This window comes from Phoca vitulina, unplaced genomic scaffold, assembly GCF_004348235.1.
Source record: "Phoca vitulina isolate PV1807 unplaced genomic scaffold, GSC_HSeal_1.0 scaffold52, whole genome shotgun sequence".
NCBI lineage: Eukaryota > Metazoa > Chordata > Mammalia > Carnivora > Phocidae > Phoca > Phoca vitulina.
This window is the reverse complement of record NW_022589755.1, coordinates 8,602,610-8,614,117: the sequence shown is the minus strand read 5'-3', so window position 1 is coordinate 8,614,117 and position 11,508 is coordinate 8,602,610. Positions and strand designations below refer to the sequence as shown.

At 50.7% G+C, this 11,508-nt stretch overlaps 1 protein-coding gene across 2 annotated transcripts in view; it reads right to left on the bottom strand.

Moving 5' to 3' along the window:
• PRKD2 (protein kinase D2) overlaps positions 1-11,508 on the bottom strand; it is a 33,521-nt gene that overhangs the window by 5,269 nt on the left and 16,744 nt on the right. For both annotated transcript variants that reach the window (XM_032388851.1, XM_032388850.1), the window contains 7 exons: positions 11,236-11,313; positions 9,712-9,970; positions 8,116-8,168; positions 7,913-7,985; positions 7,296-7,402; positions 6,320-6,481; positions 3,113-3,211 (listed from right to left, as the gene is read on the bottom strand). In XM_032388851.1, coding sequence (XP_032244742.1) covers positions 3,113-3,211; positions 6,320-6,481; positions 7,296-7,402; positions 7,913-7,985; positions 8,116-8,168; positions 9,712-9,970; positions 11,236-11,313 — 831 coding nt within the window. The remainder of the gene's footprint in view (positions 1-3,112; positions 3,212-6,319; positions 6,482-7,295; positions 7,403-7,912; positions 7,986-8,115; positions 8,169-9,711; positions 9,971-11,235; positions 11,314-11,508) is intronic.

Below are 11,508 nucleotides of genomic sequence, written 5' to 3'. Positions count from 1 at the left end.
GCCTTCGGCTCAGGTCATGGTCCCAGGGTCCTGGGATCGAGTCCCGCATCGGGCTCCCTGCTCAGCGGGAGGCCTGCTTCTCCCTCTCCCACTCCCCCTGCTTGTGTCCCCTCTCTCTCTGTCAAATAAATAAATAAAATCTTAAAAAAAAAAAGGGTGCCTGGGTGGCTCAGTCGTTAAGCATCTGCCTTCTGCTCAGGTCATGATCTCAGGGTCCTGGGATCGAGCCCCACATCGGGCTCCCCGATCGGCGGGAAGCCTGCTTCTCCCTCTCCCACTCCCCCTGCTTGTGTTCCCTCTCTCGCTGTGTCTCTCTCTGTCAAATAAATAAAATATTTAAAAAAAAAAAAGTCGGATGCTTAACCGACTGAGTCGCCCAGGTGCCCCTGAATTGTATACTTTGAATCAGTGAATTATATAGTGTGTGAATTATATCTCAGTAAAGTTGTTTAAAAAAAAAAGTACAGATAATCCTGCTACAAGGGCCTTTGCCTGGGCTGTTTCCACTGCCTGGAATACTTGTCCATCCAAAAAACGGACTCCTACTCTTTCTTCAGAGTGGTTTTTTCCTCTGACCCTCCAAATGGGCTCTACAGTTATGTGAGCTCAGAGAACCACGTCACAGAACTCATTACAGATATAATTCTATTTTTGTGACAACATGATCGACATTTGCTCTTCCCTCTGTGATCTGTGCTGACCAATATGGTGGCCACTGGCCCCTTGTGGCTACTGAGCACTCGAATGTGGCAAGAGCAACTGACAAATTAGTTTTTATTTTATTTAATTTTCATTAACTTACATTTAAAAATTGATCCTATGTTACATCCCAGGCTGCCACTAACAACTGAATGACTTCCAGAAGCAGAAAGAAACCATGAGGTCGATGTAAGCTGTTTCCACTGGGAGTCAAAATCTTTTACCCTTCCAAAATAAATGTTTTTGTGTTTTTTTTTTTTTTTGAAGATTTTATTTATTTATATTTGCTAGAGAGAGAGAGCATAGGCGAGAGAGAGTGAGCGAGAGTACAAGCAGGGGGAGCTGCAGGCAGCGGGAGAAGCAGGCTCCCTGCTGAGCAAGGAGCCTGATGCGGGACTCAACCCCAGGCCCCTGGGATCATGACCTGAGCCGAAGGCAGACGCTTAACAACTGAGCCACCCAGGCGTCCCTTCCAAAATAAATGTTAATGAAAATAATATCATCTTTTACTATAAACAAAACAAAACAAAACCAACAGGGGGCCTGGGTGGCTTATTTAGTTAAGTGTCTGCCTTCAGCTCAGGTCGTGATCTCTGGGTCCTGGAATCAAGCCCTGTGTCGGGCTTCCTGCTTCTCTCTCCCCCTGCCCCTCCCCTGTGCTCGTTCTTTCTCTCTCTCAATCTCAAATAAATAAAATCTTTAAAAAACAAACAAACAAAAAGACCCTAGACTTAGTTATTGGAAAACTTTTAAATATGCTTGGAACAACTTGGATATGTCAGTCTACTTTTTCAACTGCTAATTTTTTCAAATCTAAGCATAAAATCAAATATTTCTGATAAAAATTTCACATCTGAATTGAGATGTGTCCTAGGTGTTAAATACCAGATTTTGAAGGTGTGGTATAGAAAGAAAGGACATTTCATTAATAACTTTTATGTCAATTATACATTAAAATGATAATATTTGAATATACTGGGATAAAGTATTATTATTAAAGTTAATATCATCAGGGGCTCCTGGCTGGCTCAGTCAGTGGAGCCTGCAATTCTTGATCTCGGGGTTGTGGGTTTGAGCCCCACACTGGGGGTAGAGATTACTTAGAAATAAATTTTATTATTATTTTTAAAGGTTTTATTTACTTATTTGTGTGAAAGAGACAGCACAAGCAGGAGGGAGGGGCAGTGGGAGAGGGAGAAGCAGGCTCCCCGCTGAGCAGGGAGCCCCATGCAGGACTCGATTCCAAGACTCTGGGATCATGACCCCAGCCGAAGGCAGACGCTCAACCAACTGAGACACCCAGGCGTCCCAGAAATAAATTTTAAAAAATCTTTCAAGTTAATGTCACCAGTTTCTTTTTACTTTTTTAAGTGTGGCTACTAAAATGTGGGATCTGGTATCCCTAGATACCAGCAGCACCCCTCCCCACCCCCCAACAGCTGTGACAACCAAAAGTGTCTCCAACATTGTCACATGTCCCCTAGGGGGCAAAACCGCTCCAGCTGTAAACCACTGGTAGAGATGGATGTTCCTTGGCCATAGAGAGGAGATGCCTTTGCTTACTACAGTTCCTGATGCCCCCACACGGAGCTTGGCTCTTAGTAGGCACACAGCAATTCTTAGTTGAATAAAATGAACCTCTGGCTTTTGAAATGAAATGAACTCAGTGTTTGCAAAACACAGATCATAAAGCAAAAGCTTTACAGGATATGGAAGGGCCACATGAGAACCTGTAGGCCCTTAAACACAGTAGGCATTTAATAAACTGTATCTGTTACAATCGTCACCGCTACCCAATCTGGTTCTGCCCCTGGGGGGTGTTCTCACCGCCCAGTCCCAAGGCTCATCAGAACTGTTTTCCTAACAGACCCACAGAGGAAATTACCAGTTGTTCCCCAATATCTGTTCTCCATTTCCCCCTTAATAATAAAAATCTTGAATTGGAACGGGCCACAGGGCCACGCAGAATAAAGACTACATCTCCCGGCCTCCCTTGCAGCCATCCATGCCACGTGATCTAGTCCTGGCCAATGGGATGCTAGAAGACGTGCCTTGTAAACTTCCACACCATCCGGGAAGGAAGGGGGTGTGTCCATTTCTTCCACCCTGTTTCTTTCCTCCTTCTCCCTCCTACTATCTTGTCACGTGATGGGGACCATCATGAACCACGAAGGCTAGAACATCATAGAGAGGCCAAAACAAGACAGCCGGAGCCAAGTACCTGACCCTAAGGAACTGCTTTTTCAACCTTAAAATGCTTATGCTGGACCCTATATGAGTGCGAAACAAGCGTCTGTTTTATTTAAGCCATTGTTATCTTGAGTCTCTGTGTCCAATTATCCTGATTCATACAATCCCCACCTGCCTCCAGTGTTAGCTGGACTTCCCCAAATCAAGCTGGGACATGACTGACCTGAGGAAAGGGGTCGGCTGATGCCAACAACACGTTTTCCGGTTTCAAGTCACAGTGGACGATGTTCTTGAAGTGAAGGTGTCTCAGAGCCACCAGGATCTGAGGGGAGGAGGTGGGGCCGGTAAGAAAGGTAGAAAGCTACCTGCCCCAGATTCTGCCACCAGCCCTCCAAACCCCATCCATGCCCCCTCTCTGTACCCCTAAAGATGCCCCCCAGGGCCAGGGGAGGCATTGGAGCCCCAAATAAGAATCTCAGAACCCCGAAACCATGACTCCCGAGATAGGAGTTGGATAATTCCAGAAATGTCTCGACTGGAGCAGTGGGTTTGGGAAGAGCCTGAGACCCTCTGGCATGTGGTAAGCTCCTGACAAAAAAGAGCTAATATGAGGCTCCTGGCTGGCTCAGTTGGCAGAGCTGGCGACTTGTGACCTCCTGGGGCATGAGTTCGAGCCCCACCCTGGGCCTGGAGTTTACTCTAAAAGGGGGGGGGCAGGGTTATTAGTAAAGTAGCAGCCTTTAAGAAGGTACTATTGTGTGACTCCATTTTTAAAAAAACTCTAATGTGAAACAGTACAAATACCAATATGATCTACATTATATATTAAATGCAATACTCTTAAGAGGCGGGGGGACTCTAGAGCCGGCCTACCCAGGTGGAAAACCCAGCTCTACACTCACTAGCTTGTGGCATCGGGCAAGCCACTTTAACTCTCTGGGTCTCAGTGTTCTCACCGGTAAAATAGGGGGTAATAAAAGTACCCATCCTCAGGGGTCGCTGTGAAGTTTAAATGCGTTGAGGCATAGAAAGCACTTAGGACAGTGTCTAGCACAGAGCAAACACTGCATTAGCTACTACTGTTGCTGGCACCTGGTCCTCTTTCTGGGATGGCCTGTGGATGAACCTATTTCTGTGCGCGTTTCAAATAGAGCTTTTCCTGCTCTGTTAATTCAAGAGTATTCTATGATGGCAAGGTGAGCTGATTTGCAAAACAAAAAGCAAAAAAATGGATACAATTTCCAACCACTTTATCTGGGGACACTATGATCTTCCTTGATTCTGTGTAATCCTCAGGCTGCGGCCAGGAAACTGAGATCCACGGTGTGTATGTACCTCTTTTCCTGACTTCCTGTTTGTTGACCACCCCCCCTCCCCTACTAGTACCTGAGGAGAACAAAGAGGGCAGGTTGGAAGCTAGACAGATCTGGGTTCAAATCTCAGCCAGACCGCCACCGAGCTGTGTGACCTTGGGCAGGACACGGACCCTCCCTCCACCTCAGTCTCCTCATCTGTAAAATGGGGTGCTGGTAATACCTACCTCAGAGGGCAGTTGTGAAGCATAAACAAGCCCATGAGGTAAAGGGCCTAGCACAGGACTTGGGGTGGGACAGACAAGAGGCAGAAGGTAGAAATCTGCAGAGAGAGAGAGAGAGAGAGAGAGAGAGAGAGAGAGAGAGAGGAGCACAGGCAAAAAGAGAAGGAGAGATGGAAGACCAGAAAGAGAAACCAACCAGTTGCTGAAGGCCGGCAGTTCCCTCTCCTGAAGTCTGGATGAGCCTGCCTCAGTGGGCTTCTCTCCCCACCCCACAAGCCAACCTGATGAAGGCACAGTGCTGGGGAGAGCGAGGGTGCCGGGCCTGCATAGAGGAAGCGCAGCACAAGGGACTTTGCAACCAAGAGAACAAGTCCCAGAATCAGGTGAGGGACCAGCTGGATGGGAAGGCCTTTCTAGGAAGGCTGTAAAACCCAGAAGCCATGAAAGGCAACATTTAACGTTGTAAAAGTTAAACTCTTTATGGCAAATAAAAGCCATGAATGAAATGAAAAGGAAAACAAATACAGGGATAAAAAAAATTGAACAACACAAGTGACAAGGATCCAGTGTCCCTCATATACAAAGAGCTCTCACAATTCAATAAGAATAATCCAACTGAAAAATGGGCAATGGGTATACAAAGCACAGGCCAATAAACATAGGAAAATATGCTCAACCTCACCCATAATTTTTAGACTGCCAAATGAAGCCACATGAAGTATTATGTTTCCACCTATAAGACTGGTGATTATTTTATCCAGAGTTAGTAAGGAGTGAGGAAGTAGACATCCTCCAACTATTGTTGAGAGCAGACTGAAAAGGATTTTAGACACTAACTGGGCAGCATATTTAAAAAAAATCCTGAAGCACATTTCCCTGGACTCAGGAGTCTATCATCTGAAACGTGTTCTATGGAAATTCTCCCACCAGAGCTCAGCAATGTGTGTAGAGATATTCACAGGATGTTGTTTGTAAAGGTGGAAAAGTGAAAACAACCTCTGTACTCAGCGATTACAGGACTTGGTGATATCCATCATGGGATACAATTCAGAAAAAGAGGCAGCTCTACGTACCGAAATAGAATAGCCTTCCAGAAGTACTATTAAAGTGAAGAAAGAGGCAGAACAACACACAGGTGACACGAATTAGTTTGACATTACTAGTTAAAAGCCCGGATCCTAGGTGCACATCCCACCAGCTGTGTGACCCTGGGCAAGTTACTTAAAGTCTCTGAGCCTTGTTTTTTTCCGACTCAAAAACGGGAGCAATCATGGCCACTACCACATGGGTTGCGATGCAGATAAAATGAGTTAAAACAGTGCCTGGCAACCGTTAGCATCCCCCATCCCCACCCTGCCCACTCTGGGTGATCGTTGTCCAGGCCTGAGGCTATCTTGGTCACAGCTGTGTCCCCAGCACTGCCTGGCATGCAGCCGGGAACAGAGCAGGGGAAGAGGGAGAGCTTGGTGAACCACCCAAGAAATGGATGAATGAGCTCCCCACAGAAAGGCCTCCCTCCCCTTCCCTTTTCCTACATGAATATAGTCAGGCCTTAGGGAATCTCATTCTATAAAGGACTAAAAAATATAAAATAATCATTTCTGATTTTTCTATACTAATAACTATAATTATCACTACTGCTCTATTCTTTTTATCATTTTATTATTTTCTATTGTTATTACTCTTATTACTCTACAGTCTGTTCTATTATTACTCTTTCGAAATTATCGTTCTATTATTTTTTCTATTGTTGTTATTATTACTCTCTATTTTTTATTATCCGCTATTAGGACTCCCACCAGTGTCTGCCTGAGCTGGGCGCAGGGCAGGTGGGGAGCCAGGCGGAGGTGGGCAGGGGGCAGGGGGGTAGGGGGGGTGGGGGGGCGGGTGCACCTGTGTAATGAGGAACTTGGTGAGGCGCTCGGGCAGCCGGCCCTTCTCACTGGAGAGGATCATCTCCAGCATGTCCCCGTGCAGCTTCTCCATCACCACAAACACCTTCTCAGGTGTCTCAAACATGCAGTCCAGGTTCACGATCCCGGGGTGCCGCAGACTCTGGGGTGGGGATGAGGGGTAGGGTAGCAGTCAGGGTCCAGGTCACCCGTGAACTTGGGACCCCAGAGGCGAGCCATGGGAGCAGATGGATGACAAATAAGAAGGATGTCCCCAGAGGGTCAGCAGCTCCTTCCCTGGGGGCGGCAATGGGGGAGGTGGGAGGGGCTTCCCACAGACCCAGACAGAACCACATCCCCACACCACCAGGTATCTAGAAGGATCTTTACATCATGAAGCTCTGTCGAAGGTCCAGGGTTGTGGGGGGGAGGAGGGGAGGGAGGGAGCAGAAGTCTGGAACAATGGGAAGGACCTTTGTACATCTCTGTGTTGTAAATCCTCCTCCCTCTCCCCCCAAGCCCTGCCTGGCCTAACCCCATTTCTACCCCCCAGGTCCCCACCCAGCTTCCTCCCTGGGCTCCAGGCTCCAGTCCCACCACTTTCCACCCACTCTCCGGGGGCAAGCCTGCGAGATCTTCCTAAAGTACACACTCAACCCTATCCCCTTCTTGCTCAACATCTTTCCATGGCTCCCCAGTATCCTCAGGAGAAAATCCATAGGGTGTGACCCCACCCTCCTCCCTGCCCTCACCTCCCACCACCTCCCCACACATAAACCACCTAGTAACCTCGAACTTCAAATTCCTAGAAGACTTCATGTTCCCTCTCACCTCTAGACCTTTCTTTGCACAAGCTGGTCCCTCTGCTCAGAATACCTTTCCACCCCTTCAGTCTCAACATGCATGTTCCCTCCTCCAGGAAGCCTTCCCTGACCACCCCCAGCCTGAGTCCGTTGGTCCCTGAGCTCAGTGGTCACCTGCAGAATGGCCACTTCGTTCCGGAGCTGGCTCTCCTGCTTGGTGGGGAAACGCAGTTTGTCAATGACCTTGACTGCCACGTCCCGGCCTGTCTTCCGGTGCTTTCCTGGGCAGGGGGTAGGGAGACTGGGGATGAAGGGAGCAAGACCTTCCAGTCCTGGTAAGAGGAACACCCCCCACCACCACCACCACAAAGACACAGGCATAGTTGAACAAAGGTGGGCAGAAGGCCATCAGGGTGGCTCTGAGGGGTTTCCAGGAGGCATGTGAGGGGCGGGGGACCTTGGGAATAAAAGCTTTGGAATGAAGAAGGTAAAAGACAAGAGCTCTGAGGAGGGAAATCTATCACATGGGAAACTAGATTTATAACCAATCAGAATCTAGGAACTAGCTCTGTGGCCAATCAGAGTGAAGAATTCGCTCTCCCTATTAAGAAGGGGAGAAAGTCCATTGGCTTTTTCCAGTAAGAAAAGGAGAAGCTGCATCCATCTGCTTCGAGGATCTAGCTTTCTAAGTCAACCAGAACAGGAAGTGAGCATGCAGCCAATCACATAGGAAGGTCTGGAGCCCAGGAACCCCCAGGACCCCCTCTGGATTAGCTCAGAAGCATCCATACCTCCATAGACCACTCCAAACTGCCCGGAGCCCAGCACCTCATCCGGGAAGATCTGATAGACAGTGGCGATGTCCTGCATGGCAGGCATGGGGAGGGTCAAGGGGGCAAATGGAGATGGGGTGTTGGGGAGACTAGGGAGGGCAGGAGGCTGCGTGGGAGGCAGAGGACATCCTTGGGACCATGGGGTGTGGGCAGGGTCTCACCACGTTCTCTTGGATCTGGCTGTTAGACACGGAGATGCTCAGAGAAGCTTGTCCTGGGGAGAGTGGAGAGGTGGAGGTGAGGGGACCCCGGGCTCAGGATTATCTTCACCCAGAGACAGCCTCTGGAGCCACACCACCAGGATTCGAAGCCAGGGGATCCTGTGCAGCTCTGGGCCACTGATTTGTCCATTATGAACCTGTTTCCCCATCTAGAGAATGGGGATAACAGGTGCTCCCTCCTAGGACCAGTGGGAGAAGTAAACAAGATAGGCCAAGGGGGCTCAAGAAGTGTCACGAATGATTTCACTGAGCATTGTACCCCAAGATCTCAGGGCCAAGGGAAGCACGCTGATCCCATTTTATGGAGGAGGACACTGAGGCTCTCTCAGCGGGATAGCCCAAACTGATTGCAACATACATCTCCCCCCGCCACCGCCGAACTTGCCACCCTACCACTCAACCAGAGCCAGACATTTCGTAAGTTCTGACCCTTCTGCCATCTGAACACCTGCCCCCTTCCCATTCCAGGCCTGGCCCCTCATCCTCCTCCCTGGTCTGTCTGCCCCTGTTCTGCTCTCTCCTATTCACCAGCACAAACCTGAGTCTGTCCTTCCCCTGCTCCAAACTCTGCCATGGCTCCCCAGCACCCTCAGGAGGAAGCCCAAGCCCCTTCAATGGCCTCACAGGCATTGGTCCCTCATTTACCTCTTTGACTTCAAGCCCCACCATGCTGTGGTGTCCTCCCGACACCCTGGCCTTCTTGCTGGGCCTCAGATACAGCCAAGTCCCCTCCTATCTCCTGCCTTTGTACTTGCTGTTCCCTCTGCCAGGAATGTGCGTCCCTTCCGCTGGACTTGGTTAAATCCTCCTCCTCACTCACTCTCCGCTCAAACTTCACTCCTGGGGCCACGTCACGTTCTACATTACCCTTGTCATTCCCGCAGGATGATCTGGTGAGTGTCTGTCACTCACACTGGATTATGAGCTCCAGAAGGCAGGAGCCTGGGACTTTCTGATCATCTTCTGCCTCTGCTTGAAATATTTCCCATCTGCATTCCCCTCTCTCAGCCCTCCTCAGCTTCCAGGTCTCAGCTCAGATGTTGCCGCATCCAGGAAGCCCTCCTAGATACCCAGGCTGGATCATCTATCCCCTCTGAGCTCCCACAGCCCTCTGGCTCCCCTGTCCCAGCCCTGCCCACTCTGGGTCGTCACTGCCTGGGGACAGGTCTGTCCCCCTTACTGGACTGTGAGCCCTGGGAGGGCAGGTCCTGGGCTGTCTCGGTGACAGCTGTGTCCCCAGCATTGCCCAGCCCAGGATGGGGAAGATACTCAGTAAATATCTGAATGAAATACTCTGAACTCACAATCTGGAGGAGTTGTCACCACCTGGGACAAGACTCAGAAAAGGGAAGTAACATGCCCAAGGCCACACATCAGGTCTGGGGCTTAATGGAGATTTGGACTCAGGCCAGCTGAGTCCAGAATCCACATTCTCCACTGTGCCATTCCCTGCCTTCTTCCTGGCTCTTCCTTTCCCTGGGACCCCACGCAAGCCCTCCCAGACCCATCCTCTCAGGGCCCAGGGTGGGGACTTACTGTGGGGTGTGTGGCCTGGGGCGCTGGGTGCGTCCTGGAGTATGACTGGCATCAGAGCCTGGCGGATGGCCGTTTCCCAGCCCCGGGCAGCCTCGGCCCCCTGCCCACTAGGCCCCCCTGGGGCCCCGCCAGGCGTCTCGCCCACAAAGTAGGTGACATTGGCAGTGACGATCTCGAAGCAGTGGGGGTTGGTGCCTGGTGGCACAAGGCTGAAGTTCTGGGCAGGCTCCACGGTGAGGATTTCTGACAATGGAATTTCCTGGCAGGACAAAGAACCAGCACCAATGAGGATGCCAGGCAGACCCTGGGGCTCCCCATTTACTCAGAAGAGCATATAGAATCTAGTATCTGTGGGAAAGGGCCTGATTTGCATAGAGTAGTCAGAAAAGGCCTCCTGGCAGAAGTTACATGAAGCAAGAGATCAGAAAGGTAAGATGAGGCCAACTGGTGGAGGATGGTGGAAACAGCATGTGCAAAGGCCCCGAGGTGGGAAAGCCTGGTATTCAAGGGACATGCTCTATTCCCATCACATTCTCTATTCACATCACACACAGGAGGTGTGCCATGTTTGGTGAACAAATGAAATTAGGCCCTGAGGGGCCTCATGGGCCACAGAGAGGAACCTGGGCTTTGTCTCCAGGGCCGTGGGGAACCATGGAAAGGTTTAGAGCAAGGCAGGGGGAGGTCTCTGGCTGTGTGCGGAGGGTGGACGGGAAAGGATGGGACTGAGACAGGAGACCAAAAAGGAGGCTGAGAGGGCCAGGGGGAGGGGAGGGGACGGGGAGAGAAGGTGCAGGGTCTGTGTGGAGTGAAAAGAGCGTGCTTTGAAAAGTGTTGGAAGAGAAAGTATGTGTGTGGGGGGCACATTTGCAGAAGGGGGAGAAAAGAATTAAAATAACGAAAGACTGAAACAGGGACAGACTGACATAGCTAATAAAAGCAGATGACAGAGACGTGGTGGGGACAGCATCCTAGTGTGGCCGAGAATACAGAAGGATGAGAAGGCACCCCCCCATGGGAAGCCGCTCCAGGGCAGGTAACCCCGAGGCGTCCGAGTTTTATTTTAAGGGCAAAGGGAGGGTTCTGACGGTTTTCTCGGCTCCTCTGGCTGCTATGTGGGACAAGGCTGTGGGGGCAAGCGCAGAAGCAAGGACCCAGGAGGAGACAGCCCAGAGCACAGTGCGGCCATGGCAGGTGGTGAGAGATACTGATACTGATGATCCAATACTTCATTTTAAAGTAGTAATGGTAACAGGGAGCTCCACACAAGCCAGGCCCTAAGCTAACCGCTTCGAGGAGGTGATCGCTGAATTAGGGCAGCAGCCCTGAGGCGAGGACTAGTCTTTGAGGCCTTTTACAGGTGCCAGACGGGAGGCGCAGAGAGGTGAGGTAAGCCGCCTGGGTTCCCCAGCTGGAAAGTGGTGGGGCCGGGCAGGCCCATTTGCTGATGACATGCAAGCAGGCAAGCAACTGGGAGAGGAGTGGGAGGAGGAGGTTGGGGGAGCTGGGGGCCGGAAGGCCCACCTTGTAGTATCTGTTGGTCGTGTTGTTCTGGAAGAGCGTGATGCACTTGCAGTCCAGGCGCCAATAGTGCCGCTTCCTCTGTTGGAAGAGGTGCTCCAGGTGAGGTGGTCCGCCCTTGGCGCGGCTGGGGCCCCAGGTCTTCCCGGAGCCAAACCCCGCCCCTAAGTCTAACCCCACCCCCAGAAGGCCACACCCCTCCCATCTCTCATCACCCACCGCTCTAATTCTAGCTCCGCCTCCACTAAGGCCCCGCCCATCCCTAACTCCAGCTCC